General features: G+C 39.5%; 1 protein-coding gene across 1 annotated transcript in view; it reads right to left on the bottom strand.

Moving 5' to 3' along the window:
- The window catches only part of CDC14A (cell division cycle 14A), a 148,717-nt gene that overhangs the window by 66,132 nt on the left and 59,170 nt on the right, over nt 1-23,415 (bottom strand). The window contains exons 5-6 of the mRNA XM_032422664.1: nt 19,160-19,239; nt 600-666 (exon numbers count right to left, since the gene is read on the bottom strand). Coding sequence (XP_032278555.1) covers nt 600-666; nt 19,160-19,239 — 147 coding nt within the window. The remainder of the gene's footprint in view (nt 1-599; nt 667-19,159; nt 19,240-23,415) is intronic.

Consider the following 23,415-nt stretch of genomic DNA (forward strand, 5'->3'; position numbering starts at 1 on the left):
AAGACACCCTGATAGGATATTAGAAAGCTCCAAATTGATAAGGAAATGTGAGTTAGAATGAGCCCTGCTAATAACTCCCTGTGGCCCTAAGAGTGACTTAACCTCCCTGGGGTTGTTTCCTCAGCTAAAACAATGAGATAATAGTATCTGGCCCACTTACTTCTTTACCGGCATGTAATAATATCCAGGTAGGAAACCTACATGGAAATGTTCTCCTCCACATGAACAGAGGTGCGGAGTGGCTTCCTATCTCTCCCACACCAAGCTCGAGCTTGATAAGGAAGCTGAGCTGGTGACAAAGCAATGTCACAAGCACAGAGGCAGATAGAAGCAATACGTCTGCCCAGGAAGAGGAATCATTTAAATGAGAAAGGGAAACCCCTTCTACTTCAATAAGGAGCTAGAGAGTTACCCCCGGGCACCCCTCAATTTGCTCGACAGGCTATATTTTACAGATCAATCATTCCATCAAGAAGTGGAAAGCCTTCTGCTAACTGCCTGCCTTCTCTTCTCTCCAAAGCAAACAAGGATATTGACATTATTCCTTTTTCATATTTTGAAACTTCTGCGCCAACTATAGCAAGGAGAATTATTATTACCTTTCTGATTCCCTGCAAACAGTCGAGGATGGTGAGATTGTAAGTGCAATTTCCAAAGGAAGCATCCCTATAAACACACACAAAAAAAAATGCTAAAAATGCGCATTCAGAATATTCAAATAATAAAATACCAAAGTCAACTGAAGACTGCTTGTTTGGCTTCACAGCTGTCAACGTGGTAAATTAATGTAACACATCAGATCCTACTAGCTAACTACTCTTACAGCTTAAATGAAGCATTTCTGAAATTGCTTTAATCCAATAGGCAGAATTAGGAAGAAAAGCAGATCTAAGAGCCTGAGCTCTGAAGTCAGATTGCCTTTGTTCAAATTCCAACTCTGCCACATACTGGCTGGAGCCTTGAGCAAGTTATTTTACTTCTGCTGCTTGGTTTCCCATCTCTGAAACGATGTTACTGATGGTATCTACCATTCTTAGGATTATTGTCAGATTGCATTTAATAAATGTAAAGTCCTTCATATAAGAGCCTAGCATATAGGAAGCACCTAATAAATATTATGACTCTTCTTTATATTATTAACAGTGAACTGGACTGTTTCATTAAGTAAAAGATTCACAATCACTAAAGGTATTCTGACAGAGGAACAACCACCTATCAGGAATATGGTAAATACAAGCATAAAAATGTAAGGAGGACAATGTAGGCAGGTCAACAGAAGGTAGCTGTTATTTTCATGGATTAAATGCCACCGCTCCCACCAACCCCCCCCCCAAAAAAAAAAAAACTATGGAAAACTCAGTCACGCTTCCAAACAGTCTCCTCTCAGGATCAATGGGAGCTTCTAATGCACCATGAAGTGTTGTATCAAAAGGAATGGGAATCTACTGCACTGAAATTTGAGTACTTCATACTTTATTCAAGTTTTTAGAGCAACTTAGCAGACTTGCTTTAGGCAACATAAAACTGAAGTATCAAGTTCAGGTCAGTTAAGCAAGAACTGGCACTGGAGCTTTAACACTAGCAATGTTCCAAGGTGTCCAAGGCAAGAAACTTGACCTCAAGGCTCTGTCTCTCTGCCCAGCCCCCATTGCTGACCCAAAGGAACCCAAAGGCACCTGCCAATGACAAAGTCAAATGCACCACACAAAGGCGGTCCAAGGGCGGCAGTGGGGAAGGTGCCAGATGATGATGTTCCTTGGAGAGAAAATGACCTTGTAGGGCTTTAACATATAATTAACATAAAACTGAGTTTTATATCACAACCATCCAAGGTAACTTGAACCTATGGCCGCTAAGCCGTGAATTAAAATGGAGCTTCAACATCACTGGGTTTCAGCATCCTGACAACCTCATACAAAAACAGTAAGTTAGAAAAGCGACTTAACAGAAATGCTTAAGTCCTGAAACTTCAAAGTTAACCTATGTAAATAAGAAGGGTTATTCTTGATAAGTAAGTTTGATTTCAAGACTTCTTTTTTTAATGCCCTCTGAACTCATGGGTCACTGAAAACCAAAATAGACCCTTTTCCAATACCTTGTAAAGACGTAAACCATATGTTAAAAAGCAAATTTTAATGGACTAAACCAGAGAAAGGTGTAGCTGGGGATCCAAGATAAAATAGTAGTTTATATAAATAATCACATATTCCTTTATAGGCACTTGTCTCTTTGGGACAAGGGTTCAGAATCTTTTGTGTGTCATGAACCCCTTAGCAATCTGATGAAGCCTGTGAACCTCTTTTTTCAGATAGTGTTTTTAAATGCATAAAATAAAATATAAATGAATAATAGAAGGCTAATTCAGTCAAATTATCAAAATATAAAAAACTTACAATACCATAATATTTAATTATTTATTGTTTTATTAACATAAACAAGATCTAGTAGATCTAATAATGACTATAATTTGAAGAAGGAATGAACATAAATAATAAGATACATGAAATATATAAGATGCATGCAAAAACTATAATGGGATATAAAAATATCTGTAATTTTGATTGTGACAGTCATTTGTATTGCTAATAATACTATAGTTTATTTCTAACATTTATAATTGAATGTAATCTTATCAGTTATAAGATTAGTGAAACCAAACTCTTTTCTTGTCATCCAAATTCAGCAACTCTCTGTACTTTCTCCACAGGCCTTCGATTAAAAATGACTGCTTTAGTAAAGAAAAGGGGGGGAAAAAAACAGTTCTTTTTATTTAAAAGAGTAAGACAACTGTAAGAATTGGAGGTACTCCTTATTCTCTGAAGTATATTTTCCCACGCCTAGAGTCACCTAAACAAATTCACATGCATAAATCATCAGAAAAGAGCCAGACCCGGTCTTTCTCTCTGCAAAGTTTGGTGAGACGATCATGACATCTCCTGTCCTACCCCAGCCACAGTTTTTCCTGGGGCCTGAAAAGAGCTCTGGTGACCTGATGGTCAAATCTACAGGCTGGAGAGAGGAGGGCCAGGTAAACCTGCCAGGGGACAGAATCAGGACACAAAGCAGTCACAGCAGGCTGGAAAGTCAGGGAGAAGTTTACGGCTTGAAATATAATAAGGGATGCAATAAAATGAGGTCACATTCTCAGAATGGGGGAAAGGAGATGACACACCAAAGGAGATTATACCCATTACTCAGGGTGATTAATCCTCGTGACGGCTGCACAAAGACAATAGGTTCCCAAAACCTGCCCCCATACCGAGCAAGAGAAATGGCTTATTACTGCAACCTGCCTCCTACTTAGTCAAAGGAGAGTAACCATAAAAGTGAAGGGATACAAAAACACGTTACATATTCTCTGGCAGAAAAAAAGAGAGAACAAGAGAAGGTAGAGGGGCGCCTGCGTGGCTTAGTCAGTTAAGCATCTGCCTTCGGCTCAAGTCATGATCCCAGGGTCCTGAGATCAAGTCCCACATCGGGTTCCCTGCTTAGCAGGGAGCCTGCTTCTCCCTCTGCCTGCCACTCCCCCTGCTTGTGTTCCCTCTCTCTCTGTCAAATAAATAAATAAAATCTTTATGGGGCACCTGGGTGGCTCAGTCGTTGGGCGTCTGCCTTCGGCCCAGGTTATGATCCCAGGGTCCTGGGATCGAGCCCCACATCGGGCTCCCTGCTCGGCGGGAAGCCTGCTTCTCCTTCTCCCACTCCCCCCTGACTGTGTTCCCTCTCTTGCTGTGTCTCTCTCTGTCAAATAAATAAAATCTTTTAAAAAAATAAAATAAAATAAAATAAATAAATAAAATCTTTAAAAAGAAGAGAGAGAGAAGGTAGAGGTGGCAGATTGGACACATGTGTCTACCAAAACCACACTAAAAAGAGAATTTTGAAAGATTTTTTAAAAATAGAATCCAACAAGTTCAGGGAGAATAAGAGAGGAGAAAATAGCAATAAAATTCCAAAAGCTGGAAATCAGAGAGATGAGTGGTGATAAATTACAAAACCAAGAAAACTGAATATTAAGGTACCAGTAAAAAAGTCAGAGAATCAACCCAACTAATACTAGAAACTTTCCCAAAGTTTCGGGAATTGGCAACACTGGGTCCTTCGGGGAGTGAGAATGAAGAAAATTACTGAAATAAGATTAAAGTCCATTTAAGAAGCAGAGAGGTTTTATTCTATAAAAGAAACATTATCTCCCCTGTGATCAATCAGTTCTTCCCTGCTGATTTCCCTCAACCCCACCCCCCAGTATAGTCAAAACCATCTGAAAATAGAATGGTTGGCCCTGGAAGACAGCAGGATTCCTGCCCCACACAATGTTCAAGTTTAAATTGGAACTTTGCTTCAGGATTATTTTTCGCCTACTTTGTTGTATGAAATGGAGTTCCAGGTTAGGAAAACACCATTAACCACAGAAGTCCCTTCAACTCTGAAACTGTATCGTTATTCAACACAACTGACGATCACTTTCTTCTCCAGATCTCTGCCCTGGGTCCTTCCCAACAGAATTTAAACATTTTCAGGTCTCTACCATCTTCAAAAGAAAAACCATCCCAAACTTTCTTGACTCGGTATCTTCCCTCCACCACCCTCACTTTGGCCTCCCCTTTAAAACAAGACTTCTGGAGCACCTGGGTGGCTCAGTCGTTAAGCGTCTGCCTTCGGCTCAGGTCATGATCCCAGGGTCCTGGGATCGAGCCCCCCCATCGGGCTCCCTGCTCGGCCTGGAAGCCTGCTTCTCCCTCTCCCACTCCCCCTGCTTGTGTTCCCTCTCTCACTGTGTCTCTCTCTGTCAAATAAATAAATAAATAAAATCTTTTAAAAAAATAAAATAAAATAAAACGAGACTTCTCTGAAGGATCACTTCTCTCCCGGCCTCCATTTTCCCTACTCTCATATCTTAACAGCCTCTGTTCTGTTTCCACCCTCATCCATGCCATGAACATTTCACACTAAAGTCACCATTATCTCCATATTGCTAAGCCCGGGGCTGGGGGGGGGGGGGGGGGGGGGGGGGCTTTGTTTTTAATTCAGATAAAATTCACAATTTAGCCTTTTTAAAGTGTACAATTCAGTGACTTCCTTTAGTATATTCACAATGCTGTGGCTTTTGGTATATTCACAATTCATATCACCACTAATTCCAAAACAGTTGTGTTCCCCAAAAAAGAAACTCTGTGCCCATTTACAGTAACTGCTCACTCTCCCTCTCCACCCCTGGCAAGCAATAATCTACTTTCTGTCTCTCTGGATCTGCTTCTTCTAAGCCCAGGGAACATTTCCCAAGCATCATTTTACTGAGCTTGTCGGCAACAAGTATCTCGTTCCTTTGAATACTCTATTCACTGGCTTCCTGGATTTTTCTTGTACTTCTCCAAACACAGCTCCTACCCAATCTCCTTGGCAAAGCCATCCTTCGCCTCCCAATCCTTAAAAGTTAGAGCTTCTTAACATTCAATCCCAGACTCAGATTCCTGTCACTTTGTGCTCTCTCCCTAACCCAGGACTAAATGGAGTGCATCAGCAGCACCTGATGGTTCCTTAAACACAGAATACTGGGCCCCACCCAAGGTCCTGATCCAGTAGGTCTGGGGCAGGGCCTGAGAATCTGCATTTCTAACAGGTTTCCAGGAGATATCGATGCTGCTGGTAGGAAGGAGCACGTTTGGAGAACTGCCTGACACAATCTCATCCATATAAATTGCCATCAATCTGCAAATGATCCTCAAATTGCTCTCTCTAGCACAAACTCCTTAAAACTGGAAAACAGTATAGCCAACCACACACACGACCTTCCCATTTAGGTGTCTTAAGGCATCTCACTGTGTGGGAAGACTCTCTTGCAGCTGCCCCACCCCAAAACAACAACAATAACCCAGTCCTCAGCACTGCCTGTCTCGTAAAAGACGCAGGTTCCACAATCACTCAAGCTAGAGCCCAGATGTCCCTCCAGCTCTCAATTCCCCTCATCCTGTCCGCCACCGTGCTCCGTTGCTTTTCCCTCTTAACTGCCCCTTGCCTGCATTGACTTCTCCCCCAATTTCCCCACCACCTCTCAGGCGGACTCCTGCAACAGCCTTCCCACACCCATGCCTCACCTTCCTGCTCAGTCTTCTCACAACAGCCAGAGTGATATTTTTTTAAAGGTAAATCTGATCCAGTCACTTTTCACGAACTTCTGTTGCTTTCATGGGAAAGTTCAAATCGTCAACGAATACAAGGCCTGGTGGTATCTGACCCGCCTGCCTAGGCCTCCTCATATCATGCTCCACCACAATCTGCCCATCACAAGGCCTTGCCTAAGCCCCTCGGATAGGGCCTTCTGCTCTCACCACAGGGCCTTTGCTCCTGCTGGCCACATGTTCTCCCATTCACTTTTGACTGGGTCACCCTTCAGATCCCAGCTCACAGATCAAAGTCTCCGGGGAAAAACCTCAATGCCACCCTGGCTAGAGCAGGTCCCCCAATTTTTTTTATTGGACTTAACTATAGTTGAATTATATTGTGGCATGCTTATTTGACTCTGCCGCTCTCTCTATAATAGTCTCAAAGAAGGCAGGATCTATACATTTTTTACTCACCCTTCTCTCCCTAGTACCTGATACACTGCCTGGCACAAAAGAGATACTGAATAAACATGTAAATTAAGTAAAGTGGTATTAAACACACTTTTATTTTAACCCAGACACTTTGGAGAGACTATACAGAGCTTTTAGAACTTAAATCACCATATTGATGTGATAGAAAGTTTTAAAGTCCCACAGTTTTTATTTGCAATTACAGTTCCCAACTGTTTACTTAACTCCTGATTTGCCTTTTTTTACTCATTTATCCATGTATTCATTCATTCACTCATTCATACTTACTGAGCCAAATATTTGCTGAGTTAAATAAGAGGGCATGTTGTATTGTTACCTCCCCCATAAAGGACCACTGAAGTCCACAGACTTCAACTGCAGGAAAAAGTCTGCACCCGCCATGCTGCCTGGGAAAACCACAGCTCTTACCTTTATCTGTCATGATAGTTTTGCCATGCGTCGCATTAACTCTCTCAAGCAAGTAAACACAAGACTGCTCTTCATTCAGAGATAAGTTAATACCCCAATAGCTGTCTAGACACACCCAGATACAAATTTAACCCAACCTCATGCTTGACCATCTAAGCTCCACCTATCCCGCCAAAGTTCTTTCTAAATGCGACATCTAGCATAATAGTCAACTGAACCATAAAGCTATTATGAAGTCATTATAAAAACCCAGTAACTATGACCTTGGGAGCAGTTGGCAGTCAATACGTATTTGCTGAATGAAAAACTAAATGAATGCATATCTGAACAGACGAAGCAGTTGGGATTTTTGTTTTATTTTTACATTTTTGCATTTATTTTGCAGAGAAGCAATAGAAGAAAAATTAAATTTAAGAAAACAAGAACCACCATGCACAATTAGATACAAAGAGAAATGGCTTAGTCCACTAGTGTCGTAGAACTGTCTCCTATAGGTTCCCAATAAGTGATTATTGAATATTCAGGAATTTTGAGAACCAAATCAGCATTGGTGGGTGTATTTACACCATAGAAATCAACAAGCACTTTTTACTTACAGAGCCAGTTTACCAACATACCACTGCTTGTAACCTAAGCATCTAGACCATCACTCAGAAAGAAGCAACCTTGTAAATGTTAACAATGAGGAGACAAAACCGGAAATGAAAGACTATAATCAAACAAAGCAACGAGAAGGCATTTCTGGTAATGAGGTTGTTTGAAATGAAGAAAGAATAAAGAACAGAGGCACAGGATTTAAAATATAGAGACTACTGAAGAATAAAAGAGCTGACAGTAATTGGATGAAGAAATATTGGGGATGGCTATGATCTACATATGTTTTGATTCCATGATTCTCAGTAAGTTCTCTGGATAACAGGTGGTTAGGAGGTATGCAAATACCTGCAGAGCAATGGGTTGGAAAGGACCTCAAAGGTCATGAAAACACCCTTCCAAGCACTGACCTGAATCCCATCTACACAACTGCCACAAGATCATGAGCTTCTTAAGGACCGAGAATGTGTCCTTTATGTCTGCATGCCCAGAGGCCAGCACAGTGTTGGGCACATTAATATGCTGTAGATGTTGAATGAATGAATAAATGATCATTACCAAGACATCATTCAACTTATATCTGAACAACTCCAGTGGTTGGGAACTACTGACTTCTCAAAGCAAAAATTATATAAAACAATCTTTAATGTACAGGAACAAAAACACAGTCGAGAGCATTGCTGTCCAATGGGAATATGATGCCATCCACAAGAGAGTCAATACGTAATTTTAATTTTTTTCAAAACCATATTTAAAAAAGTAAAAAGAAACAAGTGAAATTAATGAGTAATATATTTTTTTACTCCAATATATCTGAAAAATTATCATTTCAGCATGTAATCAACATAATTATAAAGAAGATATTTTACTTTTTTTATACTAAATCTTCAAAATGTTTGGACGAAACAAATTTCAAGTGCTCAAAAGCACACTGTATAACTAGCGGCTAGTAGCTACTGTACTAGGTAGTTTGGCTCTAGACTATATTATATGGATATTTCGTGAGTAGATAATGCCCCAAAATACTACACATCATTACCCAAATTATACTTGACTTCCAATCTCTGAACAAATCCATGACACATGTGAACCAGGTCCAGGGAAAAGAAAAAGCTGATTGCTTATATCATCTAAGACTACAAGATGAAATTTGCTGAGAATTCGTGGGAAGAACAAAGCCATCTCCCACTCAAAGAGCAAAATCAAATGGCTTCCCGGGGCAGGGCCAAAAGCTGGGCATGACCAGCACCTAACAAAAAACAGAACACAGAATACCCCACTTTTCAGATTGAACATAAAGCTACACACTAATCACTCTGTTCATCCAAAGAAACAGATACGTAAAAATTCATCTCTAAATCATGGCTTAAAAGGTCACATAAACTAAGCAGAATAGAATCTGTCAAGAACTAGCAATAATAGGCACCAAAAAAAAAAACAGACCTCTGTGTTCTGCGCCTTTCATCAAGATGTGAGTGACACCCATTTAACCACACTAATTTTGCTTTACAGATAAAAATAGTAGTAAATTGGGGGCTCCTGGATGGCTCAGCCAGTTAAGGGGCTGCCTCTTGATTTCGGCTCAGGTCATGATTCCAGGGTTCTGGGATAGAGTCCTGCATCGGGCTCCGCGCTCAGTGGGGAATCTGCTTGAGGATTCTCTCTCTCTTCCTCTCCCTCTGCCCCTTGCCCTGCTCATGTTCTCTCTCTCTCTCTCTCTCAAATAAATAAATAAATCTCTTAAAAAATAATAAATAATAGCAAATTGCCTTTAGTTTAGGTACTGAAAAGACATTCAACAAGACATTCAACAAAATAACTATATTCATTAATGTAAATGTAAATTCATTGATGTAAATTAATGTAAATACATTAAATTAATGTAAAGTAGTTTTCTAAACCACCTTTATCAACTAAGACTGGCTATCAGAAATGTACTATAAAGAGTACAAAAGTTTGGCACTGACTATTCTATAGAAACTTGGTAACACAGATCTGGGACCATCAAAATAGGAATAACAAAAAAAGTCATCTGAACCACTTTCACAACTCAAACCATTGAAGCACCGCCATGTTCCAAAAAAAAAGAATAGATGTAACTCACTTCCTTACATGTATTTAGTGAGTCATAGAGACCCTGACAGTTGTTTCTGTTCTCAGATCCTGTTCTCATGGCACTTATTTACTACTTTAACAAGAAAAATCTGATAAAGAGTCTGCTTTTGATGGTGGTCCAAGTTACTCAACACGTCTCAGCTGTTGAGAATGGATTGAATAGTTTGGAATGGATAAGCTATCTACTCCCATCTATTTTCAACACTCAGGAAACTAGCACATCCTCACTATTCAAAACTAATGCAGATCTTTCTCATCACACCAAGCATTAAAAGCAAAGGTTTATTAAAGATCCATGGGGGCAGAAATAACCCCAAAGATCAACACTGTGAAGCAGAAGGGTAGCCATCATAAGATACACTGAAAAGCATAAAATAAATTTTGTTTCTACATTTTTGATACTCAAAAGAAAAACATGGTAAGGAAAACTTTTCCTTTGAAATACAAAGTTAATTGCTAAATAAACTTTGACAAAAATCACAATATCATATTTAAGCTAACAAATACCTGGTTCAACATTTTCTGTGAAGAGATATATTTTATAATTACATCTAACATCTACCAGCACATGTTTACTTTGCTTTAGAAGAAAGAAGGCAGCCTAATGCCAAGTTCTAAGTGGCTGACCCCTTTGAGCCTTTGTTAAGAGACCTACAAGTTCTGGCATGCCCAGATGATCTAGAGTAATTGCTTCAGAGATTTCCCACATTAAGACATAGCTCAGCAACAGGGATATCACTAGGGGTCATCCCCCAAACACAACAAACCTCTCCCTTAATACAAACAGTATGGATTCATTTCAATGTCAAATGTCTTTCAAGGATTGCCAGTGGGAGGTTTGTGGGTCCTCCCATAAGGAAAGTTTTTCTGGCCTCACACCTACTCTAAAAGTTTCATGTTCCTGTTCATATTAGATAAAATACCATTATTTGATAAGCCATCTATTTCCAAGACTCTCAGGAAACAGTACAAAAACAGTTCCATAAATGGCAGCGTATTATTCTAATCCCAAGAGATCTATTTTGTTTCACACAGGTGTGGATCAGGAAATGTGTCCTAGAGTGTTTCAGAACACTGGTACTGCCAGATAGCAACAGAACTGGGGGGGAGTAGAAAGGGATTCAGGATGAAGTACTTGGGAAAAGTCTGAGTTAAACAAAGTTAAACAGGTTTCTTTATTACTCAGAACCATTCAGAATCTTTCAAATGAGAATGTGTTTTTTAAATCTCCAAGATGGAGAGTTCCAAATTTAATTGTCCTTTGAATCTTTTTATTCGTTTATTTTTCTTTTTATTTTGCCACGGTAGATCGTATACCGCAGTAGTTCTCAACCTTGCCAGCATACTGTAAATTTGTAGGAAGTCTTTGAAAATCCCAATACCCTACACCAATTATGTCAACATTTCCAGGAATAGAACCCAGGCACCAATATTTTTTAAAGCCTCTCAGACTTTTAAAAACCAAATATGAGAACCAACGTAACTTTGGGAAATACTACCTATAAGTTCTAGACTCTTCTCCAACCTAAAATAAAATAGCCACACAAAAATGCATTCCTGGACCTATCCAGGAAGAGACCTGCAAAAAACCAACACCAAAAAAAAGAAAAAACTAAACTAACAGGTGGAGACAGAACATTCAACATCCAATCTGCTTGATTCCACTGGGTGTCAGCACAGCACCCTACCTCAACCTCACCTCTGCACCTAGTCATTATTTCTCAAATCATGCTTTCTGTATTTGTCTTCAAAACTGGGAGCCTGGATGTTATTTATTGTCTGTATAGTTTTATTCTCCATTTTATATTATATGTCATAGAAAAGTTGACTTCAATAGATTTATGGGCCATCATCAATACCAAAAAAACTTACCAAGTCAACACATATAGACCCATAAACAAAGAAGTTAGTTTTATAAAATGAATTTAAAAGCACAAAAGAAATCAAAAAGAAGAGTTGTGCAATTCTCCATGTTTTATGAGGCTGAGAGTTTTCACCAACACTGTTTTATGAACATCAGAGAAGGAGGATTTGAAAACCATGGCCACTGACTGCCAAGAAGACAATCTGAGAATTCCACTAAGAGTTGGTAGTCTCATGAGACCTTAGACAAGCACAATTAATATGAGTTCATGGAACAACTGGTCAATAGTATAGACTATAAATTTGGTAATAACGCTGAAAGGAAAAGTACCCAAAAAGATTCATGCTAGGCTTGCCAGTTCAAACTCTGCTGACTCTGACCCCAGAACTGAACGGCCTCTTGTTCCCTTGAAGGCCAATTGCCAAGCCAACATGAAAGATGGATGGACTCGAGGAACTGAATTAGGTGAAAAATACCCTTTTCCTCTAGTTTTCAGCTAAAGTCACTCTTTTTTTTTTTAAGATTTTATTTATTTATTTGAGAGAGAGAGAGAGAGAGCATGAGCAGGGGGAGAGGCAGATGGAAAGGGAGAAGCAGACTCCCCACTGAGCTGGGAACTCGACAAGGGACTCGATCCCAGGACCCTGGGATCATGACCTGAGCCGAAGGCAGACACTTAACCAACTGAGCCACCCAGGCGCCCCTAACTAAAGTCACTCTTGACAAACATATTGGCTATCCTCAATATAAGCAAAGGTATATTTTTGGACACAACTGCTTTACAATTAAATGGAACTTAATTCCATTAACTTAATGGAACTAAGACTGACTTGCAAACAATAACATCACAACAAACACTCCTTGAGTGTCACACCAAGCCAGAAATTCAACTATCTCTAAAGTCTACTATAATTAATGTAATCAAGAACAAGCAGTAAATTGGGGAATTGGGTGAAGGTGGTCAAAAGGTACAAACTTTCAGTTATAAAATAAATACTGAAGATGTCATCTACAACATGATGACTACAGTCAACATTGCTGTATGGTAGATTTGAAAGCTGCTAAGAGAATAGATCTTAAAAGTTCTCATCAAAAGGGCAAAAAGAAATTTTTTGTAACTATATGAGGTGATGAGTGTTAACTAAATTTATCGTGATAATCATTTCACAACATATGTATGTCAAGTTATTATGCTGCACATGTTAAACTTAGAAAGTGTTGATGTCAATTACATCTCAATGTAAAGATTTTATTTATTTATTTGAGAGAGAGAGAGTAAGAGAGAGAAAGGACAAGAGGGGGAGGATCAGAGGGAGAAGCAGACTCCCCGCTGAGCAGGGAGCCCGATGCGAGACTCGATCCTGGGACTCTGGGATCATGACCTGAGCCGAAGGCAGATGCTTAACCAACTGAGCCACCCAGGTGCCCCAAGACATTTGTTTTAATCATGTATGTGGCAAATGTAAAGGGGCCTGAACAAAATGCAATACACAAAATATAATAGGGAATTACAGGCGAAGGACCTCTAGAAAAATGAGGAAAGGCTTTAACAGAAGAGACTGTTTAGATAAATTTTTGTTAAAGGAATAAATCTTGAAGAACAATGTTATTTAAACTCACAGTAGCCTTAAAACCCCTTTATTAGAAACACACTAAGAATTTAGAGAATAAATAGAAACAGGCATTTCAGTGAAGAAGGCACATAAAGACACCAACCACACTTCAAGAAGCCTTCAAACTGGTCTTCATTTTTAAAAACTTTTCAACAATAAACGATAACACTTAAATGGACGTCCCTTTAAGGCTTCTTGTTTTTTAAATAAAAGTGTTACTGAGGAGCGCCTGGGTGGCTCAGTCATTGAGCGTCTGCCTTTGGCTCAGGTCATGATCCCAGGGTCCTGGGATCGAACCCCACATTGGGCTCCCTGTTCAGCGGGAAGCCTGCTTCTCCCTCTCCCACTCCCCCTGCTTGTGTTCCCTCTCTCGCTGTGTCTCTCTGTCAAATAAATAAATAAAATCTTAAAAAAAAAAAAGTGTTACTACAATAGCATATTAAAAAGAAATCTAGACAATGAAGATAAAAGTATAACAATAAATGATGTAAAAAACCTAGTGGATGACAGAATCCAGATTACAAATGAAGGCCAAGGCAATGATGGCTGACCAGAACTGTAAGATGATTCTTGTTAATATTACATTAGCCTTAGCTGGTCTGGGCTAGAGACTAAAACCAACTCCCACCTTATCTTAGCATTAGGAAAAAAGTAAGTTTCTTTAGTCAAATTCCAGAAAACCTGTACTATTTCTTCAACTACATTTTTTTACACTACTTTGTGGTATTTTCTGCTTCAAATGTATGGTTTATGAAGAGTCTGGGTTTAGAAACATAGCTTAATGTAAACACAACTCTTGATGTCTTGGGCTATCAGAAAGGTAAAACTTAGAGTTACATTCAAGTTACATTCAACCTTTTAGTAGGAAACAGGTGCCTAAACCAAGGAAGAAATGCCTCATCTTTTCATTAACCATTCTTTTTTCATATAATGAATACCTTTATGCAAACAGATTACTAAAATCCCTTTACATCTAACCACAACACTATAATTTTCTCCATAGTAGTGTCTCAGTTTCTTTCTTCTAAAATACATTTCAGACCACATGAATTGAAAAGTTACAACTGAAATGATAGCAAACAACCTAAATGTCTACATGTCAGACTGGTTACATGTGTTCTTGTACATTACACAGAAATAATACAGAATGGGGAAGGACGCTCTCTGTGTACTGATATGAAAAGATATCCAAGGCGAGTTAAGTGAAAAAAATCAAGGTATAGAATAGTATATACAGTGTGCTACATTTTGTGATAAAAATGAAAAATAAGAAGACATATGTTAGCCATTAAAAAAGAATGAAATCTTGCCATTTGCAACTACATGGATGGATATGGAGGGTATAAGGCTAAGTGAAATAAATCAGTCAGAGAAAGACAAATATCACATGATTTAACTCATATGTGGATTTTAAGAAACAAAACAAAGAAAAAAAGAGACAAAAAAGCAGAATTAACTATAGAAAACAAACATGGTTACCAGAGGGGAGGTGGGGGGGGAGAGGCAGGGATGGGTGAAAGAGGTGAAAAGAATTAAGAGTGCACTTATGGTAATGAGCACTGAGTAACGTGTAGAACTCCTAAATCACTATATTGTATACCTGAAACTAATATAACACTAATTATACTGGAATTTTTTTAAATGTACATATATCTTTACTTGCTTATATGTGCATAAAGAAACTCTAGAAGGATATGGAAGAAACAAATACCAGAAGTTATCCATAAAAAATTAAAGAGATAAGATCAAGGGTGGGAGAGAGAGTTTTCACTGTAAACCTTACATACTTCTTAAATTTCTGAACCATGTTAGGGGTGCCTGGGTGGCTCAGATGGTTAAACGTCTGCCTTCGGCTCAGGTCAGGATCCCAGGGTCCTGGGATCAAGCCCCGCATCGGGCTCCCTGATCCTCGGGAGCCTGCTTCTCTCTCTCTCTCTCTCTCTCTCTCTGTGTCTCTCATGAATAAATAAATAAAATCTTTTAAAAAAAAAAATTTCTGAACCATGTTAATATATTTATATTTTCAAATATTTAAATAAAAACAATTTAGAAAAATAGGCTACAATTGTAATAATTATTGCTTAATTCTATGTTAAGTAATAATAATTTTCTTCCTATCTTTTCTTCCATTCTGATCTTAATTAGTCAAAAATTCTAGTTCTCAGGAAACAAATTAATTACCTAGCACATATAAGCTAAACATATAATTATGATTAAAAGAATTTATTCTTTCCTCCTCCTCCAATATCTTCACCTAAATTGACAATTAAGGATAGCAAGGGTCATCTAGCTAGTGAAAGAGAAATACATCTTCCTTGACTTCTGAATGGATAGTATCACCAGCATAAAATTTAATATATATTTTCCACTTAAAATTTTTAAATAGCTACACTGTCCAGCGGGCCTACTGACTGACATTACAATTTTACAAATATTACAGCATTATAATTTCCAGCTGTGTGTGTTATTTTTCAAAATAACAACCAAAAAAATTGCAAACATATTTCCGATTTAGCAAACAAACTGAATGGGCCCTCACTGTCCCTGGGTAAAGTGCCTCAGTAATCCTGTGCAGACATGACCCCTCTCTTACCACGGACACTGTACTCCTCCCACAGAGAACTTCTGAGGTCAACTTAGAAACCTCACACCTCCAGGGTTTTCCATAGTGCATACCATAGTGCATAGTGCATCCATTCTCGAAACTCTTATCTAGCTTTAAAAGCTCAGCTTAGGGGCACCTGAGTGGCTCAGTAGGTTAAGCGTCTGCCTTCAGCTCGGGTCATGATCTCAGGGTCCTGGGATGGAGCCCCGCATCGGGCTCCCTGCTCAGCCAGGTGTCTGCTTCTCCCTCTCCCCCTGCCCCTACTCGTGCTCTCTCTCGCCCACTCTCTCAAATAAATAAATAAAATCCTTAAAATAAAAAATAATAAATAAATAAAAGCTCAGCTTAAATGAGTCTGATACTTTCCCAAATCTCTGTCAGAATTAATCTTATCCTCATTTGAGAAACAAGACAGAGGATCATAGGGGAAGGGAGGGAAAAATGAAACAGACAAAACCAGAGAGGGAGACAAACCCTAAGAGACTCCTAATCTCAGGAAACAAACTGGGGTTGCTGGAGTGGAGGGGGTGGGAGGGATGGGGTGGCTGGGGGAAGGGACACTGGGGAGGGCATGTGTTGTGGTGAGCACTGTGAATTGTGTAAGACTGATGAATCACAGAGCTGTACCCCTGAAACAAATAATACATTATATGTTAATAAAAAAAGAATTAATCTTATCCTCTATTTTTATACAACCTAACTATTTTACAGTTAATTAATGTGCCTAGAGATCTGCTTGCCCCAACTAGAAGGTGTGATCATTAGAAGAAATACTTTCTATTCATATTTATATCCATGTGGAAAATCCTTAGTTCTTATTAATAATAGTAATCGTACTAACAACATGGAAAAAAACAAAAGCCAGCTACTGTGCCAGACATAATGATAAATGCATTACTTCACTTAATTCCCAGGACAGCCTGAAGCCATTTTACAGAAAAGGAAACAGAGGCTCAGAGAGTAGAAGTAACTTGCTCAAGTTGCTTATCCTTTCTACAGGTAGTAAAAAGCAGAATGAGCCTTCAAACCCAGTGTCTCTGCCTCCAAGGCATATATTCTTAACCACTAGGCTTAGAACTTAGTAGAGTGATTAATATTTTCATTATTACTGCAATGGACTGAGTGTTGGTATCCCCCCAAAATGCACATGTTGAAATCTTAACCCCCAAGGTGATGATATTAGAGGAGATGGACCTTTGGGAGGTGATTAGGTCATGAGGGTGAGGCCCTCAAGATGGGATTAGTGCCCTTATAAGGCACCCCATGAGGCGCCTGGGTGGCTCAGTGGGTTAAGCGTCTGCCTTCGGCTCAGGTCATGATCCTGGGGTCCTGGGATCGAGCCCCATGTCAAGCTCCCTGCTCAGCGGGCAGTCTGCTTCTCCCTCTCCCTTTCCCTCTGCCCCTCATCCCACTTTTTCTCTCTCTCTCAAATAAATGAATAAAATCTTAAAAAAAAAAAGGTACCCCAGAGATCTTTCTCTCCTTCATTCTACCATGTGAGGATACAAGTTAGCAGTCTGTATTCCTGAAGAGGGCCCTCACCAGAACATGACCACCCTGATCCAGCCTCTAGAACTGAGAAATAAATTTCTGTTGTTTATAAGCCACCCATAATAGTCTATGCTACTTTGTTACAGTAGCCCACACTGACTAAAATAATTACCCTTTTCTAAAAATTAGAATTGTATTTTACAAAGGCTTTCAAATTATAGAAGCCATTTGGAGTGGAAGGAAAAAACAAGCTTTGTCTCCATGTTCAAATGCTTCTATACATAATCTGTCACTTTTTATCTGCCCTTCAGTAGCTAATTAGTTCATCCCCTAGATCACTGGAGGATATTTTCCTCTCACTACTTTCCTCTGACTTCCTGAGACTACCAAACAGATCAAGCAGATCAAGCACATTAGGCAGTATCTCCCCCATTCCTCCTCCCGACCTTGACACCCACCCTGTGCCTAATTAACGCTCCCTCCTATGGCCTGAGAAACAGAAATGGGAACCCCTTGGATCTGAAGGGATTTAGTCTTTTTTTTTTTTTTTTTTTAGAGAATTTTTTTTTTTTTTTTTTAAAGATTTTATTTATTTATTTGACAGAGAGAGAGACAGCAAGAGAGGGAACACAAGCAGGGGGAGCGGGAGAGCGAGAAGCAGGCTTCCCGCCGAGCAGGGAGCCCAATGCGGGGCTCGATCCCAGGACCCCGGGATCATGACCTGAGCCGGAGGCAGACGCTTAACTGACTGAGCCACCCAGGTGCCCCTGAAGGGATTTAGTCTTGATTTATTCATTCAAATATTTGCTAAAATCACTTTTAAGTGTCAAGCACCAAGACCTGCCCTCTGTGAGTTTACAGGAGAGTAAGGAAGGCGGACAAAGAGGCCTCCTCAATCTTTGCTCTTCCTTTCTTTCATTATTGTCGGTAATTATGAGATTAGCAGCAATAAGAAATACATATGCTGGGGCGCCTGGGTGGCTCAGTCCATTAAGCACCTGCCTTCGGCTCAGGTCATGGTCTCAGGGTCCTGGGATCGAGCCCCATGTCAGGCTCCCTGCTCCGCGGGAAGCTTCCTTCTCCCTCTCCCTCTGCCCCTCCCCCCTGCTTATGCTCTCTTGCTCACTCTCTCAAATAAACAAAATCTTAAAAAAAAAAAAAAAAGAATTACAGATGTTTATAGATTTGGACACACAAATAAACAAAAAGCAAAAATAAAACTGTTAGAATCATTCATAATTCTATCAGAAATGACTATTATAGGAGTTTGGCTATATGTTCCCTTCCATTTTTTAAACAAGCTCAAGTTTACCTGAAATTTTTAAAAAACCTTCTTCAGCTGATACTTAAAAAGTATTTTCCAACACTGTAATGAGAAACAGCCTTCCTCAAGATATAAGCTAGATTCATGTGCTAAACAGGTCATTTCGGGTCCCCATGGAACATGTGTCTCTGGGAAGGTACCTTGAGGGTCTTATTCTCTATCCCCAGCCCTGACATTCAGTCAGAGCTCACTCATGCTCATGAAATGAAAGACTGAATGGATGAATCAATGATGTAGAGTACTGAAATCTAACAAATCAAATCTTGACATGGTTATTAGCTCATAAATCAGGCACTCTTTGTGCTGAAAGGTCAAGATACAGAAAGAATTCAAGGAAAAAATTAATTCCTAAAAGGAAAAAGCTATTTTATTCTTACTAGATAGGGGGAAAAGAACTCTGCAAAAATAAAATAATAAAAGCTACCATCTCATTTAATTCTGTATAACATCATGGTCACAGTGTTAAGACAACTAAAAACACAGCAATCCAACTCTACGGCAGCAGCTGTCTAGCCAAGTGGTATTAGCCCAATCTCACAAGAGTTATACCTGAACGGAAGATAGGGGGGGTTTGAGCCAGATAGGAGTGCTCTGTAGGCTTCTTCTGGTGTCTTCTTTAAATAGATTACCTAAGACAGATAAATAGCAACATTTAGAACACCACCAAAGAATGACACAAAACTAATTTAATTACTCACCAAATTTGCATTTCCCTTTTTCCACTTTGACAACTGTCAGTCATGGTGATAATGCTAACCTTTAAAAGACAGCAACCAAGCTGCCAAAATTTCCTTTTCAGCTTGAAGCTAAGCTGCAGCCTTTGGCTTAGAAATGGGTAAGAGCTTAGAGACAGAGGGCAGATCCATAAAGAGGCCATCCAGGGCTGTTTACAAGGCACACTGAACAGATACAATGGCAGAGTTTTCCCTTTTGGGAGCAGAACAATTCTACTTCCATTATTGTACTGTGCATTCACAGTACAATAAAATAAAGTACAGTAAAATAAATCACAACAAAACTGAAAATGAATGCAGGTAAGAGCACTAGAGGGGCACCTGAGTGGCTCAGTCGGTCAAGCGCCCGACTCTTGGTTTCGGCTGGGGTCGTGGTCTAGGGTTGTGGGATCAAGCCCCACATCGAGCTCCATGCTCAGTGCAGAGTCTTCCCGGGTTTCTTCTCTCTCTCTCTCTCAAATAAATAAATAAAAATATTCAAAAATAATTTTTTTAAAAAAGAGCACTAGAAAACACACTGGCTTGACTGTTGATATCGAGGATACTTAAATAAATCCCTCTGGCCCAGCATGATAAACTAATCTTAAAGAAACAAAAAGGACCTCTTAAAACCAGTAAACAACTTAATCAGCGTACTGACTATATAATATGTGCCAGGTACGGGTACCTCTCTTAATAGAATTTACATTATGGGGCAAAGACAATAGTTAACAAAATAAATGCAGTCTGAGATAGGTGCTAAAAAGGAAATAAACAGCGTTCTGGAAAGAGAATAGAAAGGGGCTACTTGAGGGAAGGCACAGGGAGGGCTCCCTGGTAGACATGTAGGGTAAGATCTGCAGGGGACAGTCCATGGAAAAGCAAGGAAGAGGAGGAAGGGCTTGCCAGGCAGCAGGAATAACGAGGGCACCATCCTTGCTGAGGGAAAGAGCTTGGTGATTGGACAGAGAGATCCTCGGTGTGGCTAGAACACAGGAAGGAGAACCAAGTGGCGGCCAAATAGTGCAGAGCAATACAAACCATAGGCAGACTCCGATTTTATTCTAAGTATAATTTAATATCTTAACTTTGAGCTGAGGACATTGGTCATTTTCCTCTACAGTTTGAATCAAATTTTATTCCCAAAGATCCTCTCTACCTAGAATTAATGGCATTATTTCAAAACCCTGTGCATTTCAGCAAGAGTGGCAGGGTCTCAGTTCTTAAAAAGGAGGACCTTCCTCTTTACTTACAAATTTCCTTTGAGTTTTAAGCTATCCCACTAGCAATATATTACATGCATTTTTAATTATTAACATTTTCAGAACTAGAAAACACCTTAATTCTGTCTTCTCTAAAGAAAGGAAACTAAAATAAATACATAAAAGAGACTTCCAGCGTTTAAAAAAAAGCTCTATATTCATTTGACAAGTAAGTCTGACGGTCTGATAGGGCACACACCAACCAAAGCCAATCGAACGTGAAACCAAAACAGCCCAGAAAATAAAACCACCGTAAAAGAATGATCTAGACGTGAGTCACTGATTCTACAAAGGGAGAATCACAGCTCTAGTTGCAGCTCAAATAATTAGAAAAATCCACTTAAACCAACCCTAGCTTTAAAGCCCCTTTTGAGTAACCAATATGAAAACAGGATTTTGCTGGGCCTTAATGGGTAGGTTATACCCTATAAAGAGAGTCGGTTATAATGCGGTGATTTCTCAAGCCTAAAGATGCAGCACTACTGGAAAGTTGACTACCTCTGCTAAAAGGGAAAGCTGCTATAAAAGACTTCTGTGTTTGGATGGCGTAATTAAAGCTCAGACAACGACCTTTGAAAAGCAAAACTACACTTCCCTCCTCAGGAGCAATTACATTAATTCCCTTTAATTTCGAGGCAGCCATTCTGCAGGAGAGGCAACAGTCCACATGAAATCCTTCTTTAGACTGGATACCCCACAGGGTTTAGCTACTCATCTTACCTGCATGACTTAGCACACATGACCCATGTTCTCACACTGTAAGATGAGAGTCTGTTTTTATTTTTATCCCAGTGCTAAATTATTAATAAGTGCAAAGTGAAACCCAGCAGAGGCCATATAAATTCCAGGAAGGGTCCGGGGGCAGGTAAATACAATGCCCTTTTACAACCTGATGATAGGTGAAATGTAATAAATGAGTGCATTACTGTATGTACACATGCTAGGGTCATTAGAATATCAAATTTAGGGGCGCCTGGGTGGCTCAGTCGTTAAGCGTCTGCCTTCGGCTCAGGTCATGATCCCAGGGTCCTGGGATCGCGCCCCACGTTGGGCTCCCAGCTCAGCGGGAAGCCTGCTTCCTTCTCTCCCTTCTCCCCTCCCCCTGCTCATGCTCTCTGGCTCACAGGCGCATGTGCTCTCTCTCTGAAATGAATAAATAAAAAAAATTTTTTTAATAAAACTAAAACCAAATTTAATATCAATAATTGGTTGCCAGATATTCTAATATCTCTAAAAATATTTTCTGAATAAAATTAATCTCAAAGCATCTTCTAAATATTTTGATTTTCCTTTTCTGCTTCCCAGGGGAAGAAATAATATGCTGTCTACTTTCCTCACTAGATATTAGCATAGATAAACCCAAACTGAAAGAATCTTCCCAAACTTTTGATAGGTAAAATTTAACAAAAGCCTTCTGCGTAGTGCTTGGTGTATGTATCATGCTAAGTTACCCCTGGAGGAGTGAGGACATGCATTACCTTTTATCAGAGTGCACTACTCTTGCCAGGAAGTCCTCGAAACTTCTCAATAGAACAGCACTGGACATAATGCGGGGTTTGTTTTTTTTTTAGATTTTATTTATTTATTTGACAGAGAGAGACAGCGAGAGAGGGAACACAAGCAGGCGGAGTGGGAGAGGGAGAAGCAGGCTTCCGGCTGAGCAGGGAGCCCAATGCGGGGCTCGATCCCAGGATCCTGGGATCATGACCTGAGCTGAAGGCAGACGCTTAACGAGTGAGCCACCCAGGCGTCCCGCATTTTTTTAAATTTACTAGAAGCCAACCAATTAAAATGATTGTGTTTTTGCTTAATTAACTTTAATGCCAGGTACCAAGGACCCAAATAACTCTCTCAATTTCTTTACTAAAAGATTCTTAAAGAGCCAGCATTCTAAAATAAATAAATAAATAAATAAATAACCAATGGCTGTGAGGTTTTTGTTTAACAACATCACTGAAGTTATAGTACTATAAGATAGCATAATTTATATGATTTACCAATAAGCCAATGTTTCCCACACTTTAATGAATCATGCATCAACTTTCCCAACTTCCGCCACCACAAGTAGCACCATGTATTACTATTTCTCTTTAAACAGACACACCCATTTAAATCAATTTATTCTAAAGTGTTTTATATCATTGCTATTAACAGAAAACCACTATCATTTGCCATGTAGAGTCTAGACATAAATGAATATTAAAATACATAATTTAAAATATTCAAAGGTTTGTGCACACCACACACTGAGAAACAACGCTTCAAAATATCAAGTTTGGGGGGCGCCTGGGTGGCTCAGTCGTTAAGCGTCTGCCTTCGGCTCAGGTCATGATCCCAGAGTCCTGGGATCGAGCCCCGCATCGGGCTCCCTGCTCTGCAGGAAGCCTGCTTCTCCCTCTCCCACTCCCCCTGCTTGTGTTCCCTCTCTCGCCGTGTCTCTCTCTGTCAAATAAATAAATAAAATCTTAAAAAAAAAAGAAAATCAAGTTTGGGCTAATTTTATAGAAGAACAGCAGACCAACTTGGGACGTTAAATAAAATCCTCTTTAAATTAATCCAAAAATACTTCTAAATCATTTCTTTTTACTAAATCCTACGGTCATTAAATCTTTAAAGCCTGTCGAGAAATAATATGCATAAATTTCAGAAGCATTTTGAAATTTACAATGATATTTCTCTACTCAGATCATTTAATCTCTCTGATACATAAAAGGTGATTCTTCAAACAACAAATGGCTTAATATAGAAGGGCTACACCAGACTTTGAGTCACAAATTGGCTGATGGTCTTTATCTGGGGACATTTGCCTCAGTTCTAAGTATGTGTTTAG

This window comes from Phoca vitulina, unplaced genomic scaffold (genome assembly GCF_004348235.1).
Source record: "Phoca vitulina isolate PV1807 unplaced genomic scaffold, GSC_HSeal_1.0 scaffold2, whole genome shotgun sequence".
Classification (NCBI taxonomy): Eukaryota; Metazoa; Chordata; class Mammalia; order Carnivora; family Phocidae; genus Phoca; species Phoca vitulina.